At 55.2% G+C, this 16,419-nt stretch overlaps 5 protein-coding genes across 5 annotated transcripts; 2 read left to right on the top strand and 3 right to left on the bottom strand.

Annotated features, from left to right (window-relative positions):
* Positions 1–5,856: 5,856 nt before the first annotated feature.
* F5144DRAFT_376822 (transcription factor Opi1-domain-containing protein) lies at positions 5,857–8,099 on the top strand. The gene is made up of 2 exons (XM_066784554.1): positions 5,857–6,619; positions 6,685–8,099. The coding sequence occupies exons 1-2, from the start codon at positions 6,013–6,015 to the stop codon at positions 8,016–8,018; spliced, it is 1,941 nt and encodes a 646-aa protein (XP_066640667.1). The 5' UTR covers positions 5,857–6,012; the 3' UTR covers positions 8,019–8,099.
* Positions 8,100–8,611: 512 nt separating this feature from the next.
* Positions 8,612–9,750, top strand: F5144DRAFT_659502 (uncharacterized protein). Its single transcript, XM_066793236.1, has 2 exons — positions 8,612–8,924; positions 8,985–9,750. Exons 1-2 carry the CDS (start codon positions 8,697–8,699, stop codon positions 9,735–9,737), a joined length of 981 nt encoding a protein of 326 aa, XP_066640668.1. The 5' UTR covers positions 8,612–8,696; the 3' UTR covers positions 9,738–9,750.
* A 1-nt stretch (position 9,751) lies between these two features.
* Positions 9,752–12,016, bottom strand: F5144DRAFT_376833 (1, 4-beta cellobiohydrolase). Its single transcript, XM_066784555.1, has 4 exons — positions 11,490–12,016; positions 10,925–11,437; positions 10,284–10,867; positions 9,752–10,220 (listed from the first exon to the last, which is right to left on the bottom strand). The coding sequence occupies exons 1-4, from the start codon at positions 11,579–11,581 to the stop codon at positions 9,958–9,960; spliced, it is 1,452 nt and encodes a 483-aa protein (XP_066640669.1). The 5' UTR covers positions 11,582–12,016; the 3' UTR covers positions 9,752–9,957.
* Positions 12,017–13,038: 1,022 nt separating this feature from the next.
* F5144DRAFT_584858 (ThuA-like domain-containing protein) lies at positions 13,039–14,218 on the bottom strand. Its single transcript, XM_066789649.1, has one exon. The coding sequence runs from the start codon at positions 14,034–14,036 to the stop codon at positions 13,287–13,289; it is 750 nt and encodes a 249-aa protein (XP_066640670.1). The 5' UTR covers positions 14,037–14,218; the 3' UTR covers positions 13,039–13,286.
* F5144DRAFT_584859 (uncharacterized protein) lies at positions 14,219–16,332 on the bottom strand. The gene has a single exon (XM_066789650.1). It carries the CDS (start codon positions 16,200–16,202, stop codon positions 14,670–14,672), a length of 1,533 nt encoding a protein of 510 aa, XP_066640671.1. The 5' UTR covers positions 16,203–16,332; the 3' UTR covers positions 14,219–14,669.
* Between the last annotated feature and the right edge of the window lie 87 nt (positions 16,333–16,419).

Here is a 16,419-nt window from a genome sequence, read left to right on the forward strand (position 1 = left end):
GAATGCCTCCTCATCTGGCGATCTCATGATCGAATGCCAGAACATGTAGAATTCCTTCCAAGGTTCAAATCCTTCGTGTTGGCTGGTGAAGGCTGGCTGGCAGTGACGAAGAACTGCTTTATTCGCATGCCATAAGCACAGCAGTGAAGCGGCAGATGGAAAGCAGGTAGAAACAGCGTTCATACATGCGATACACCTGTCTGTCAAGACAACAGAGGGAAGTCGAGCATTGCAGACCTCGTAAAGCGACCTCAGCCGGTCCAGAGCCCAAAGGTAATCCTCTTCGGTCTCGCCACGAAGGAATGCGAATGCAATGCAGAAGGATCGCTGGCAAGCATCGACGCCGATCATGTCAAGGAGCGGCATGCCGTATTTGTTGGTCTTGTATGTGCAGTCTAGCAAGAGGGTATCCGGATAGGCTTGAAGGTACGCCAGTGAGTCTGGGTGGGCGAATAGAACAGCTGTGACCCGGCCATCTGGAGAAAACTGCATTCGACTCCAGAATCCTTCTCTGTCTAGCTGATTGGCGAGTGCATGGATAGTACTCTGGCCTTCGCAAATGTCTCGTTTTGTCGCTGCAATGCGATTGTAGACGTCCTGCTGGGTTGCCATAGAATTGCCGTTCTGCCGTATGTATGTCCTGATATCCTTGGGGGCTATCCCAGAGTTGACAAGGTTTGCGAGCTGGGTAGCATCATCCTTGGATAGTTGCCGGTGTGTCGGATGAGCAGATGGATGCTGGCTTGGTTCATGATTGTGTATGGAAAACCGCTTGTCGGGGCGATGCCTTAAGGTCCAGGTACTCTTATCCAGAGATTCTTTGGCCAGGACTGAAAACTGGCAGCCTGTTCCTCGGGAAGTTGTCCTCCGTTGGCGTTCTCTCGACACAGAAGGAGGACGACAGGATCGATCACATATGTATGTAATCGTCTGTCTGCCAGTCTTCTCCTTGGTTGATCTCCCAGTAATGAATGCGTAGCCCTTAGTCGCAGCCCAGGAATTGATTGACGCGAACAGGGCATCCCTCGATTCGTAATCGCGTTCCGGAGGGAGACTATCGTCAGAGAACGAAGTAGCTGCTTTAGCCGAAAGAAGACTCATCGTGACTTGAATAAAAATACGTTGCGTTGTTTAAAGGTCTGAGGAGTGTATTGCAACTATCTGATAATGACTCTAGAAGTGCAAACAAACTTGAAGCAAAGGAGAGGAAAAGGAGAAAATAGCTCTGACCAGGTGGGGATAGTAAGTGCAAAGGGGTAGGCGTGATGGAGTCGTGGGTTTGGGGAGGATGGAGTCGTTGTTCAGGGGGTTTTCTATTGAGGGTTAGGGATAGGCGTGGGTTGTCGAGCCTGCGCAGAAGCAGGCTTAGTCATCGCCACGGGACCCGTGTACCTTTAAATCCACGGGTACCCGTGTACCTATTGGCTCCCTATTTCCAACCCCTGCAAACTCCCCAATCAATCCTGACCTCTTCCAATGCTTCAAACACTCGAGTATCTCAATAGTCCCTTCTCCCAGTTGCATTCTTTCCCAAGATATCGTACGGCGAGCCCCAGAAAACACCCGCTCGGGCTCTACGCTCATCGCTGGGATTGATAAAATATTGATCGCGAATTGTGAGAGCCTTGGCCAACGTTTCCGTTGCTGAGAATCCAACCACCAGGACAATGCTGACTTGTCAATAGGGATTGCATGTTCCGATGTATATTCTTCGAGATCATCTTTGCTGTGCGGCCGTGGGAAGTTCGCGAGATTCCGAGCGAAGATGTCGTAGTCGTCGTCAAGATCTTCTGTTGCTTCTTCAAAAGGTGGAGCCAATGATGGGATGAAATCTTGGTTCTTGAAGTGATCCCATAATGTTTTGACAGCTTGGACAGCCGGTCGCACCCATTTCTTATCCCAATTGTGTTTGAGATACCCAATTCGCCGAGAAGGGTGCAGAATAATGGCCGCTGCGTAATATGGCGAGTCCTCGGTCTTCAGGTAGTATTTGTCGAAGGCTGCCCAGCTCCTTTGAACCCGAGGAGAGAAGAAAGTGTTCGCTTTGAAAGTGTCAAGACTCTTCTTGAAATGCTGAACCAGAATATCCATGGTGAAAAGAACTCGGTCAATGGTTGCAAGATCTCCTTCCGTCTCCTTGGTAGCGCGGTAGAATGGCTTCAAGAATGAGAGGACTGATCGAAGGGTTTCCCAGTCTTGTGGGGATAAGAAGTCGTTCTGGAGATCATCGTACCAGATTTTTGAGTAAGAGTCAATAGCTGACTCCTTCTCAATGGCGACCTTGAGCATTTCGTACCAGCTATTCCACCTGGTGCTATTGTCGAGGGGGATATTGCGAGTGGCGAGTTCCATAAACTGCCGAGTTCGACTAGGGGAACCACGGGTGTGAACGACAATGTTGTGAAGCTTGCCAAGAGGGCCAAAGTTTCGAAGGGAAATCTTTCTCTTCTCTAGGGGATCCTCTTCTTCATCCTCTTCCTCCATTCCTTCTTTCAGTTCTTGGACAAGAAACGCTTGAACTGCCAAGTTGATAACATGGCCATTGCACCGAATCCGATTATCTGATGCCACCCATGTTGACCCTCCCTCCTCAAGAATGGAGCCAAGTAATCGACAAAGCTTGTCGTTTGAGGAGGCATTATCGCCGATGATTGCGCCGAGTTTTTGATAAATCCCATAATCTTTGAGAACCGAAAAGAGAGCTTTGCATTGAGAGTCGGCGTGATGTGAAGAAATCGAAGGAAGTCCGATCAATGCCTTGGAAAGCCTCTCCGTTTCGCGATCCACAAATTGAGCACAAATCCCAAGGAACAGCTTCCTATTTGGAGAAGTCCAGACGTCGAGAGAGATATGGATTGTTGATAGAGATGACTGAAGCCTTTTCCGCACAAGGTCTTTATGAGAGAGCCATGACTTTTCGATTTGGCTTTTGATTCCAGAATGCGAAGAGATGATCTCGTTTGACGCCGTTGGATTGAGTGTTCTGCAAAGGGTATGGAACTCTGAGCTTTCGACGAGTCGGAAGGGGAGGCTGTGCACCACAATGAGAGTGATGATTGCCTCGGTGATGACCTCTTTGTTGAGAGCCTTCTTGAGAATTCGAGTGTCTAGCTCAGAGTTTTCATTTGTGATTGATGCCTGGTTGTAGATATTTTGCAATGTAAGGCTGCTCAGTGAATCAACCGCTCGGGAGGCGCCGAGAACAATGCCATGTTTGGAGAAAAGGTGTTGTTTGAAGTTGGAGGTGTTCTGAGCGCCGTAAGAAGGGCAATATTTGCAATAGAGCATCCGATTTTTGCCCTTGTGTGTTGGCTCATCTGCTCGAGGCGGTCGACTGTGGTCTTTTGCAGTTTGACTTGCACTGATCGATGTGTCCTTGGAGACCAAAGAATCTTCAGAAAGGAAAGACATTTTCCCCCCAACTACTAAGTTACCTTTGAGCTGCTGGGAATGTTGATGAGCGGGGTCACGGAGCACGGGCCCAAAAATATTTTCGAATATTGAAAATATTCGATTAGTCATCAATAAGAATATTGATTTTTAACCAATCGAATATTTTTATTTATCGCCCACCCTGCTTGAGCGCGCTAGGGCGCAGGAGCCGGACGGGTGGGAGGGCCATATCAGGAGAGGTGGCTATGAGAAGAGTAGAGCCTGTGATGCAAGACGAGATACCCTGAGTTGTTGGTTGTGCAGAGAGAATATGCGGACCTCGGAGTTGCTTGTCTTTCTCTTCTTTATATCGATTTACGCATTAGATGGATCTCTACCTTGCCCCATCTTGTACCGCACAGAGCCTTAGGGTTGCAAGGGGCTCGGGGCATCTATATAACACGACATATTACAAGTTGGGGGCGGCTCCCGTTGATTGGATGGAGCCCTATCCCTCGAAGTCTGAAGGAGAGCATTGGGACCTCCGAACCAGCCCAATCCTGAACGGACAGAGTGCATACGGCAGCACATATGGCGAGGTTGCAGACGGCCAGATCCTGCTTGGCTCGCTCTAAATTGGGCAGTTTCTTCTTCTTAATCGGGGCTGCACTGGCTGTGTTACGTTGTAGGTAGGGCCGTCGAGCTGTAATTGAGCGAATGTGGGCGTCTGCTATGCTGGTGTGAACTATGCCGTTAGTTACCTACCTATAGGTATCTATATCATCTCTATGGCCACGAACATTGGCTGTTTTAGGGAGGGCTCTCGAATGCAGCGTCCCACAGAGAACAGGTAAGGTACCTAGGTAGGTAAGTACGGTAATATTGCGGTTAGTAATGAATTTGTACTCGTGTGCAAGTATGCCATTGGATACATAGCTACCTTTCTTTGGAACCCTGATGCCGGAGAAGTTTGCATAATCAGACTAAAGCCGATGACGTTTAGAACTCATGTGACGGGAGTCATGTCTTAGGTTGGGAGTTGGGACGAAGCGCCCCAGGTGTTCTCGCCAGGGCTATTAATTCCAGTGAGCTTGGATTATCTTTGAATTTCGTGGTTTCTGCCAGGTTATAGAGAAAGCGAGTTATTGCCACGAGTATTCCGTATCTTGACCAAGAGGTACTCTGGTTTGTCGGGTTCCTCTTTTATTGAATTGAGTTGGGAACAGTGAGACTCCCACTGCACTCCAATTGAATCATGATCCTCCTAGTTGCATGGCTTGCGCGTATCCCATCTCAATCCCCCGTTAATCGTGTAACCCTAGAACCATTTGCTGTTTGCCCTTGCCACAAATGCGACTAAAAGTGGTCCGGGGGTTATTTATCCCTTAGTTACCCCGCATGCCCTGGATGAGACAAGCGTTGTTTGCCATCGCTCACATGGGATGAAATGGCGTGCGTGTATTCGTAATTTTAGATGGCTACCTTACTGCCCGGGATCGAGATGTTGGCTTCCCCGAGAAGCCCGGCCATTATGGAGCTCCATCTTGCTGGGCGTTTCGGCTCTGCATTGTGGCTGTGGCAGCCAGCCGTTGGTGATTGATCATCCACGACAAACCAACGGCCAAGACAACCGAAGATGCTCGCTCGGAAGAGGTTGAACTCTTCGCACTTCGTACAAGTTTCATAATCTGCCGATGCATGTACCGGTTCTTGTGCATCCAGCTTTGCTTGAGGGCAGCCCAATCGACACGCTAAATACGGGTAACCAGGGCCCAGACATCCATACCTCGGCCTGTGGGGTTCTTTGGAAAGAAAACGATGGGAGGGGGACTCGAGGGAAGTTCCAGGTCCGAGTTGCCTTGGCCTCACATGTGACACTCGGGGCACAGTTTCGTCAGCAGTACAGGGCATCTTAGTGGCTCCCCGCCGTGCCCGCCCCGTTTGCGCCCCATCCAACCATGTGGAAGACCCCCAAACCCAGACACGGTGGGGCCCTGTTTTTTTGGATGCATTTTGCCGTTGGCATCTGATCTCATCCCGCTGCTTGCTGGGCCTCTCCCCGTCATCCCGCTCAGCTGACGTTGTCCCACCTGAAAAGACCCAAGAACCTCGTTTTGCAACCATGCCCGTTTCCCAGCACAATAATTGACGTCTGCACACCCGATGCAGTTCTTATATTCTTAAATATTGGCTATTGCAACTCCTAGCCCGGCCCTGCGCTGCGCCGTAACATTTGATATATATCATTGCCCCTCTGCCTGCTTCTCGGGGACTTTGATCCGAAGTCAGGGTACCGAACGACACCGAACCCAGACGAAACTGGATCATCCCACGCCGGCTGGCCAAAAACAGATTGCCTGCCGCCACGAACGAGCCCAGCGATTGCCAAAGGGTTAGATGCCGGGTGGCCTCCCGTAATTTTTAATTGAATACCACGGGGTTGAATCGCCAACCGAAGCCGCCGAACGACCGATCGAGCGAGGAGAAAGGACAGGGAACAAGGCCCGCGGGCGACGAGTCGACTGGAAAGGATATCGAATCGAATGAACTCGCGATTGGCCGAATCCTCGATGTCAATGTCAAATTGATCCCGACCACCGGCACCGCTGGTTTCTCCCGTCTGTGGTCAACAACAGCAAGATGGAGGAGCAGGGTCGCAGTCACATGCTGGCCGCCGACCGCCCGCCACTGACGCAACCTGCACCACCGAGAGCGGATTCGGGGCCGCATGGGGCCGCAATGCAGCAAACGACGGGTACTGCAGGTTCAACAGGATTGCCCGCAGATGCATCAAGATTAAACACAGGCCCGCTCCCTCCCAGCCATGATGCCGACGAGTCCAAGCCGGCGAACGGCTACTCGGCCCAGAGAAATGCCCCGGCGTCGCTCCAACTCCCGCCTCTCACACTTTCATTCCCGACCAACTTGACCACCGAACTACCTCCCATCCAGCCATCCCAAGAGCTATCCGCAGGCCCTTCAGCCCACACCTTACCGCCGCTCTCTTCTGTCACTGGCGCCCACGGCCATGCGCCGCTCCCGAAACCACCGGAACCGACCCATCCCGCCCCTCAGCCAACCCACTGGCCCAGCCTCAACCCCTTCACAACATATTACAAGCCCAGCTACCTTGACCCAGTGGAGTCACCGCCGAGCATGTCGTCGGACCTGGGCCCTAGCCGCAGCGTAAGCCTGGATGACCCCGACGTCAGGATTGCCGCCGAGGCACTGGGCCAGATGAGAACAGGTGCGTTGCTACAACATTATTTGGTTTCGATACTCCAAAATGCTAATCCTTCATCTCCCGAACAGAGTGTCCCTCCTCGCCCCGCAGAACGTCCAGAGACCACAAGACCTCGAGTCCCTCGCCACACAGGCGCAACGGTAGCAGGGGCGCCGAGCCATTACTGTCGCTCATCACGACATCATATCCGCTGCTGGGCACAACGATCGAAGGCGCTGCTTCTGCCTACAATACCGGCAAGAATTACTCGCCTCACATTAAGTCTGGCGCCGAGTACGTCGAAAGTCTGGTCAAGCCGGCGGTGGAAACGGTGGGCCGGAAGACAGGTGTGGAGGGTGGGATGAGGTGGCTCTTTTCGATGCGGGGCCGGAAACAGCGCTCGACCACGGACATTGAGACGGACGAGCGCGGGAACAGCAAGCGGCGCCGATCCGACAGGCACGACAAGGGCAAGAAAACTGCCCACGCCTCCCCGCACGACTCGGGGGCCGATGGCGAGGACCGCCGCATGTCAGTTAGCACCGTCGACACGCTCCCCGCCTATGACGACCAGAAATCGCCCGCGTACACCGAAGCGGCCGAGGACCAGACGATACCGCCGCCGCCAGGCTCTTCTCAACAGTGGGGCCAGCGGTTCGTCGTCACCACCTCCGGGCTGGGGGTCGCCATGAAGCAGGAGAGCATGAAGAGCCTAAAGTACTGTCTCGGGGTAGTCAAGGACACCAACGGGTACCTCCAAGACATCCTCGTCAAGCTCCGCGGCGTCATCGACGAGTACGACCGCGCATCCCAAGCCGACCGCGGCGGCGGCGGCAGCGGCGGCGGCGGCAGCGGCGACGGCGAACAGAACAACAACCCCACCGCCCCCCACCACCCCGCCCCCGCGGCCACAGCCGAAGACCGCAGCCGCCTCCTCCAGCGCATGAACGAACTCCGCGACGAACTTTTCCGCGTGATCCACCGCTCGGTCCAAACCGTGTCCAAATACACCGGCGGCGCCCTCCCCGAAAACGCGCGCAACCTCGTCCACAGCCAGCTCATGAGCCTCCCTGGCCGCTACCAGTTCCACTACATGCGCGAGACGGAAGGGCGCCGCGGCGGCGAGGAGGCCGCCGCCGACGCCGGCCCCGGCGCGCGCACCCGTGACAGCGCGCACCTGGCGCTGCTGTTTGCGAAGGAGGCGCTGGAGATGATGGCGCAGGTTGGGGAGGTGCTGACGAGGACGGTGGTCAGTGCCGAGCAGTGGTGTGACACGCTGTATAAGGAGAAGAGTGAGCAGACGCAGACGCAGACGCAGACGCAGACGCAGACGCAGACGCAGACGACGCATGATAGTGGGGATGGGCCCTTGGCGGCCGGGGGGGTGGGTGCTGGGGATAGGGATGTGGATATGTCTGGGTAGGCGTTGGAGGTAAGACCTAAGGTGACCCGGGTTGGTTGTGATGAGTGGCGGTGTTTTGGTCGGCCGGTTGGGTTTGGGGGGGAGGGGGTTAGAGAAAGGGGGCAAAAAGGACCGGGGCACCGACTTAGCTTGGGGGGATACCTTTTCCAATTGTTGCATGCTGGAACGTCTGTTTTCTGCTTTACCGTCCCGGGGAGACATGGCTGCTTGACGACAGTCCCACCTACATTCTTTAGTTTCCGTTTGTTTGTTTTTTGTTTGTATCGTTGTTAGTACCCAGATACCAAATGGCATGGCTGCCTTTTCTTTCGTCTATAGCAGTTGTCCGTTTCAAGGTGTGGTTTCTCAATCTGGTTTGATAGAGTGTCCACTACTTACAACTCCAGGCCTCTTTCACACAGCCTTACTCGGGGATGTGTACCAGGCAATTCCAACCTTTCTTTTTTGTATCGAGAACTGATATCTGCCCAGCAGAGTTGTGATCTCCGGCGCGAGGAGGCAAGAGCACAGGGGCTTGTGAAACGGTTACGGGTTAGGGTTTAAGAATTTGAGCGGTCAATTCAAATGAAGTGATAAATGTATTCGTACAAACCTTCACTTTATCAACCCCCCACCGATCATCGAAAGTGAAACTGCCACATTTTGCCCCCCCCCCCCCCAACACACTCGACCTAAACAATGGCGCGGCGAAATCTACTCCTATGCTTCGATGCCTTCGAGACTCTATTTCACCCAAAGAGAACCGTGGCCGAACAATACGCAATGGTTGCACGGCAATGTGGGCTTGACGGTTTCACCACTGAAGACGTCCAGGCTTCTTTCAAGAAGGCCTTTTCTTCCGAGTCTAAAGCCCATCCGAACTATGGCAAGGCCAGCGGCATGGGTGCCCCAAGGTGGTGGACGAAGGTCAGCATTAACCCTAGTACCTTACCTTCACTGTGAGGACCGTGACTGATACACCACCAGGTGATTACCAAAACCTTCCAACCCCTCGCGGGCGCCGGTGTAGAACTACCCAAAGATCTCGCCCCCAAACTCCTGCACCGCTTCGCCTCAGACGAGGGATACACCCTCTCCCCCGGCGTGGCCCCGCTCCTCCGATCGCTCAAACAACCACCATCACCACCACCCCCCTCTCAATGGATCCCACCCATAATAGGCGTCATCACCAACTCAGACGACCGCGTCCCATCCATCCTCTCCGCTCTCGGTCTGCGCGTGCGCCCACTGCGGTTCGGCACAGACACCCACACAGACCCCTCCACCAACCCCAACATGAACCCCGACCACCACCAACAGCACATAGGTGGCTACGACATCGACCTCCACGCCATGTCGTACGACGTCGGCTTCGCCAAGCCCGATCGCCGCATCTTTGACGCCGCGGAGGGCTTGGCCAACGAACTTGCTACTGCTACTGGTGCTGGTACTACTACTACCAGGTCTGGTCCAGGGGCGGGCGCAGTGCTGCCGTGCCTGAAGATATACGTGGGCGATGAGTATGCGAAGGATGTCGCGGGGGCGTTGGGGGCGGGGTGGAATGCTGTGCTGGTCCATGATGCTGCGGAACCTGGGCGGCAGGAGGAGGAGAGCCTGGAACGCTTGGGGGATGGGCCGCTGGAGCAGGTGTTTCCGTTGGGTGGTCCGCCTAGGGCGGTGCGCGCGGGGAGTGTGCAGGAGGTGCTCGAGTGGTTGGGGAGGGAGGTCAGAAGGGGGTAAAGAGGGGCGTTTGGGGAGGGGGTGTTTCCATATCTCTGGGTAATGATCATGAAGTTCTTCATGTAGTCTAAACTCTTGATAGTCGTCACACTCGTTTATGTACAGACTTCTCTAGCAAACCCGCCTCAGCACCCCGAAGCGGTTGGTAACTATGTACAAGAATAAAACAATCCTCCTCAGGGGCAACACATTAGACACGACACCCCTAGCCATCACCCGCTTAGAAAGGGGGGTTGGCGTTGGTGAGCAGCTGCTCGAAGTAGGCCTGGAACCACTGGCCGGCCTCGGGGGCGGGCTTGAGGGCATCGGCCAAACCGCAGTTGTGGTCGTAGCGGGCAGCGGTGGTGTCGCTGGTGCCGTCGCACTCACCACCGGGCTTGATCCAGACGAAAGCGTCGAGAAGGTCGTGGCCGGTGTTGGCCGAGGGGCGCTGGCCGAAGCCAGTGCCGACGGCGTTGCACCAGTGGCCCCACTCGAGTTGGCCTGTAGATTTGATGTTAGATATTGTTTCAATGCATCATGTGCAGGAGGATTAAGGGAACATACCAGTGGGCTGCTTGCCGCTGCGGCCAGTGTCGGTGATGAAGTGAGCGGGGAAACCGGCGGCGGTGAGGAGCGGGCTGAAGGCCTCGACGTAGTGCTTCTCATCGTAGTTGGGGTTGGGGGAGGTGTAGGCCGGGGCCGAGGAGACACTCCAGGCGTTGTAGTTGGCAACGTTGGTGGCCAGACCACGGACGGCAGCGGGCTTGCCGGCATCCTTGTAGAGGTTGGCGAACAGGTCAGCAGCGGGCTGGATGTTGGCGGGCCAGCCGAGCCAGCCGGCGTGGCCGGCGTCAAGGTACATGGCGACGTTGGGCAGGTTCAGCTCCTTGAGGGCGTGGATAGTCAACTCCTTGTAGGTCGAGGCAGCACCGGCGCACTTGGCAACGCCCATGTTGGTGACCATGTTGGCAAGCGAATCGGGCTCGATGACCAGGAGCATGCGGATATCCGAGTACTGGATGATCAGCTCACGAATGCGCTTGATGTAGGCCTTGTAGTTGGCGGCACCGCCGTTGGCGATCGACCACTCGCCGTTGGAGGCGGCAGCGGCGCAGTCACGATCCGGGAGATCGTAGACCACGAAGATACTTTTCATCCGGTTAGAAATGCAAGGAAGAGGCCGGAGAGAGCTCGTGATCACTTACCCAGCATACGGCGGGCTGGCACCGGCCTTGTTGGCAGCGCGAATCTGCGCCAGGGTTCCAGAGAACAAAGTGTCGACAGTGACGTTGCGGTCCATCCACTGGTAGCTGGGGACCTCGGCAACCTTAGCAGCCTTGGTGGCCATGGCACCGGTCATGCTAGGCATGGCGAGGGTGTGGACCTCGGACCTGTAGTAGTCGTTGGCCCACATCTGCACACCGGAGAAGGGGTTGCCAGTGTAGCTGGCCGTCGACGAGGCACCGCCGGGGACGCTGGTAGGGGGGTTGGTGACCACCGGAGCGCTGCTGGTGGAGGAAGAAACACCACCGCCCTGGGAGGTGCTGCTGCTGCGGCTGCTGGTGCTGGTGCTGGTGCTAGTCGGCTTGGTGGTGGTTCCAGGAGTCGTCACCGCGCCACCCGGAAGGCACTGGGAGTACCAGTCATTCTGCTTGGTGCAAGTCGACCCGGAAGCGCAGCAAGTCGCGCCGGACCATCCATTACCACCACACTGGCTCCTATTGAACATGTTAGCTACCTATGCATCGACTGAATCAAATATGTCCGTACCAGAGGGAAGCGCAGTTCTGGCGCTCCTCGACGACAGGGGCAGCCATGGCAGTCGCCGCGAGAGCGGCAGCGAGGAAGAGCTTAGCGGCCATTGTGTGAAGCTACTATCAGACAAAGCAACAAAGCTGTCTTGAATGGCGGATGAGGTGCTGGAGAAGAAGAAGACGGACAAGACGAAAGGAGCAGCCCTCTTCCCCTTTATGGTTCAACTGCTGGCCAAGAAGAGACGCGACGAAGGGCGTCAAAGTGCGGAACCTGCGCAGAACAGACGGATCAACGGGAACATGGACCCGGATGTCCTGGCCTGAACCCGACGGAGCAACGCCAGCGCCAGGTGCGATCCCCGACATAAACTTCCCTACTCGGCATAACCCGCACGGAGGGCCAAGGCGTCCCCCCAGATACCAAGCGCCAACCGAGCGCACATTATGGGAAAAGCGTCCCGGTAACGCCACCGGAGGAGGTCCTTGGCCCAGTGCATCGTCAACGGTCAGGGTGGAGTAGTAGTTGGGAAGAAAGAGGGGCCCGAGAACCGGGACGAGCCCTCAGAGTTTGGTTGCACAGGAAAAGCCACAATCTCCGCCAACCAGGTTTGGGTCAAGAGCAGCGTGGTGGAACCGGGTTACGGTCGGCAGCCCTTCATTAACGTGGGGCTAGACCTGCGCTGACCAAATCGCGGAACTCACGTTCCTGAATATCCGTGAATGGAAGAGCGCGGCTGTGGCCGGCGGGGCGGTTGACGAGGACAGGGGTGGTGAAAGGGGAGACATGGGGGGGACGAACAGGGGTAGTCAGTGGTACAGTCGACTGTAGTATTCGTCTGCTGGACGGTTCTCTGCGGCTCTGCCGAGACCAGAGTCACCAGACGGAAGACCGGGAAGAGATACGCCAAGTTCCGGCACGCCGTTGCATTCTTAGGGTATGCGGCTTGTTATGGGCGCGGAAATCGGGATGCTGGCCAGGCGTGCCGATTCTTGGGAAACGCCGCAATCACGCGCTTTCCCCGGCCAGCACCATCCGGGGTCCCAAAGAAGAAGAAGAATTCTAAGACACCGACTCTGGGCGCATCTAGCTTCCGCACGGCCTCTCCGCTTCCCCGCAGAATCCCAGCCTAGCTCACTGGGCATACAGGGCTCCTGGCACTTTGAAGCTGACTCTGCCCAGAAAAAGCAAGGAGGGAAAAGGTTCGGGAAGGGAGGCAGAAGAAAGTGAAACCAAAGGAAAACCCAAACAAATAACAGATAAAAGGAAACGAGTAAAAGTGAAAGCGAATAGAAAAACGAAAAAGGAATGGAGTAAAGAAAACCGAGGACAAGAAAAGTAAGGAGAAACCATTAAGAAAAGAGCAAAAGCAAAACAAGAAAAAATCTAAAATACAGCCAAGGCATTAATAACAGTGTAAACACAATTTCTTGAGCATGGCTTTCGTTTCGTCCCCGAAGGCCGAAAAGGTTTGGTCGATATTTACCTGGGATTCGACTTTTTTTGGTTTAGGGGGTGGGGTGTCTGGGCAGCTGGGTGACAAACGTCCTCTCCCCAACGCGAAGGATGAGAGCTTATTTTAAGCAGGGGATGTCTCTTGTTTCAGGTCTGCTTAGTGCCGAATACCTCCCATACATGGACATGCAAAGACGACTACACAAGAAAGATGTCACCCTTTCATTCATTCCAAAGCACCCCTCGCATTCATTATTACTGCTGATTTTTCGCGGGAGAAGCTATTCCGTATCCCCAGGCCAAACCTATTCCTTCCCTTGGTTCAAAGATCGGACCAAGCCGGCCTCTAACCTCGCCTCATTAATTCCCAGCCACACCCGCAGTCCAGAGTATCCCCCCAAGCAGCTGACCCATGAACCACTCGTCCTCATATGCCTCATCAAAGTGGCCAAGCGATGTGTAGTAGCTGCGGCCCCCGTCGAACGTCTGGCACCACGCGATGGGGTGATCCTCTCCGTGCACCCCTCCCTCGTACGATTTCTCATCCACTGTCAAGAGCACGTTCAACCCGTCGTAAGTGGTCCGGGGATGCGCCTTGAAGTTGTACCACTCGTCCATCCAGGTGAGTTCCATCTGCGCCTCCTGCGACCCTTCCGCAGACCGGCTGCCGCCGTCGTCCTGGGAGCACCGGCACGTCATGATGGGATGGTCGCGGTTCTCAACCTTCAGCCGGCCGAGCTGGGGCTCCGGGTGATTCTCGAACACGCCGCCGATGAGGCCGGCGTACCACTCGGATGAGACCATAGCGTAGCTGGCACAGTGGATGGCCACAACACCCCCGCCCGACCGCACAAATCCCTTGAGGGCATCGAGCTGGCTGTCGCGGTCGAGGACGTCGCCGGAACACTGCAGAAGGACGATGACGCGGTACGCGGCGAGCGAGGCTGGCGTAAACACGGACGGGTCTTCCGTTGCGTCGGCCGAGAACGGGTTTTCTCCGGTGCTCGAGGCCGCTGCGAGGCGTTGCAGGCCTTGGATGCCGGCTGGGATCGACGCGTGCCGGTACAGCACGGTCCGGCTGAAGATGAGGATCTTGAAGGGAGATGGCATGATGGGTTGGGAAGGTGTTTCGCCGTTGTCTGTAACTGATCGCGGTTTCGTAGTCTGGCGGAGGGGATATGTGCACTGACTCAAGTAGCCGTGTAATGGCGAGCTGATCGCCGGACGAAGACAACCGATGGCTGTCCCCTGTGCGGGGTAAAGAATTGTGTGGGACTTGGTTAGTCATTTTTGGCTGGATAAATGTTGAAGCTCAAGTTTGAGGATGAGCCGCAACGAGAACGAGAAAACATCAACACTACCGAAGATAGGGTAAGAACTAGGAAAGGGGCAAGGGCAGGAAAAGCAATATCAACAAGAGCGGACAAAGGGAGCTAGGGGTCCAGATAATGTGTAAAGGCCAAGACAACGGGATATTAATAGCTAAAATGAACAAAGATCATAGCGGCGATAATACGCCCGAAAGGTAATGGCTACCCTTTTTCTGAACCCCCTTTCTTTGTTGAGACAAGACCACACGGGCAGCCAGGCACAAGCAGCATTGTTAAACGGGAGAACCCGACCAATAACCAGCGGAACCAGGCACGAGATTTCATCCAGGACAATGGAGCCCAGGTAAAGTTTATCATGTCGATACCGACCTCCAGAGATGGATGATTATCAATATCATACCGCTCCCAGGATTCAACCACCCCCAACATCATCCGAGTCATACACCAAGTCAAGCCTCCCCTCCAAGACGCGATCAACCCCAGCTTTCACCCCTGCACAAAACTCCTGCCCATAAAACATCAAGCCAAGCTCCTGACTGGTAAAAAGGCTGGCCCGGTCAAGATTTCCCGAACCAAGCACTGTGTATTCGGAATCGACAACTGTCAATTTCAAATGCGAGTGCACCGGCTCTTCAGCTTCAGCCGACCCCTCGCCCTGGGCAGCCTGCACTTTGGCCCTGAAGTATGAGATCCGAAGATGACCAACCCAGCGCGCAGCTTCAAGATCACCATGTCCCGCAGTGCCCTCCCCGTGCCCGGTAGTCTCCCCGCCCACCGCTGCGGCCTTGAGCTGGCCAAAGCGGCGGATAAAGGACCGAAGACTCCAAGCGGTGGTGGTACCCGCCGTAACAAGCTGCTCGAGCACCATCATGTTGCGGTTTGTCACGACAGTGACGTTGACACCCCGCTCCAGGGCGCCGAGGAGGGCAGTGATGACAACCTCGCAGGTGATGTTGGGGGTTTGGATGTAGATGGACCGTTGGGCTTGCTCGAAGAGGAGGAGCAGCGCTGTGTTGAGAGGGGTGTTGGGTGGCGTGGGCGAGCTCTGCCAGGGAAAGGGGTGGAAGTGTGGGTTGCGGTGGTGTGAGGAGGGGAGGATGAGTGTTGGCACCGGTTCCCGAGACTGGAACTCTGTGAGATGGTGGGCGGTGCTAGGTATCAAGGTGAGGTTTGCTGCGCGGCTGTCGAAAGTTGCGTTGCTCGTATCGCCATGCTCGCCCGAGACTGGTTGGAAACTTGGAGGTTCTCCCCACGTCCGCGAGTAGAAAGCGAACAGCGCGTGGACTGCATCCCCCCCCATCTCCACGCAACCCTCTAGCCAAGGCTCCCAGCTGACGTTGCAGCTTGGCACAAGTGCCCGTTCTCTATCAATGATGGCAAACTTGGGATGCATAACGCTAAATGGCAGGAAGAATAGACTCTTGACTTGAAGCTGAATACCCCCCGCTTCGAGGAGGCCGGGCTCCGGCAAACCGAGCTTCTTCTGCCATGACGAGGGTGGATAGACATGGCCATTGGGCGATTGTGTGTGTAGTAGTTTCTGAAACAGAGACCGCGATGACAGGCATATGCGAACCTGTAACGGGGGAATCGCTGCCGAGCCCTGTGATCGTGCCCCTTCAAGGAGAAGCCGGCGGTGTTCTGCGAGCTTGCTGAGGGCGTCGTGGAGCGCCGTTAATGTTTTGGACGGTGCCCAAAAACAGGTGACGAGAATAAACTCATGGCGGGCAGACGTAATGGCTGGTAACAGCTTATTGGTAAAAATGGAAGCCCCGGTGCCAAGTTGGAAACTCTCAGGTTGGCTGTTGGTCACCAACAGATCTCGCTCAGACGCGTCATGGAAGTCGTAACTCGGAATGTCGCGATCGGGCGGGCGAAACCCTCCTGCAGAGCTTGATTCGAGCCGCCGAATGAATTCATGGACAAAACTTGGTGGATAGTTCATTTTTGCAACTCCTAAACCCTCAGGGGGCGGATCAACAAAAGGGGGTCAACGATCCAAACAAACAACCAAAGAGTTGAATGCCAACAACAAACCCTCCCTCGGCTCGGCAGGCACTGCATGGCCACCTTCCTGCGGCTGACGAGACGAACACGTTTATGGGTTAGCGGCTGAATACAAGGGTCTCGAACCAGACGAACCCCAGACACACCAGATCTCC

The sequence above is a fragment of the Chaetomium tenue genome (assembly GCF_020726465.1).
Source record: "Chaetomium tenue strain MPI-SDFR-AT-0079 chromosome Unknown F5144scaffold_6, whole genome shotgun sequence".
Taxonomy (NCBI): Eukaryota; Fungi; Ascomycota; class Sordariomycetes; order Sordariales; family Chaetomiaceae; genus Chaetomium; species Chaetomium tenue.

Excerpts from the sequence above, each read along its gene's own strand:
- F5144DRAFT_376822 (XM_066784554.1), top strand. The coding sequence starts at position 6,013 with ATGGAGGAGCAGGGTCGCAGTCACATGCTGGCCGCCGACCGCCCGCCA. Across the intron at positions 6,620-6,684 it reads ACTGGGCCAGATGAGAACAG|AGTGTCCCTCCTCGCCCCGC; the intron begins GTGCGTTGCTAC and ends TCTCCCGAACAG.
- F5144DRAFT_659502 (XM_066793236.1), top strand. The coding sequence starts at position 8,697 with ATGGCGCGGCGAAATCTACTCCTATGCTTCGATGCCTTCGAGACTCTA. Across the intron at positions 8,925-8,984 it reads CCCCAAGGTGGTGGACGAAG|GTGATTACCAAAACCTTCCA; the intron begins GTCAGCATTAAC and ends ATACACCACCAG.
- F5144DRAFT_376833 (XM_066784555.1), bottom strand. The coding sequence starts at position 11,581 with ATGGCCGCTAAGCTCTTCCTCGCTGCCGCTCTCGCGGCGACTGCCATG. Across the intron at positions 11,438-11,489 it reads CAGAACTGCGCTTCCCTCTG|GAGCCAGTGTGGTGGTAATG; the intron begins GTACGGACATAT and ends CATGTTCAATAG. Across the intron at positions 10,868-10,924 it reads GCCAGCCCGCCGTATGCTGG|TATCTTCGTGGTCTACGATC; the intron begins GTAAGTGATCAC and ends CCGGATGAAAAG.
- F5144DRAFT_584858 (XM_066789649.1), bottom strand. The coding sequence starts at position 14,036 with ATGCCATCTCCCTTCAAGATCCTCATCTTCAGCCGGACCGTGCTGTAC.
- F5144DRAFT_584859 (XM_066789650.1), bottom strand. The coding sequence starts at position 16,202 with ATGAACTATCCACCAAGTTTTGTCCATGAATTCATTCGGCGGCTCGAA.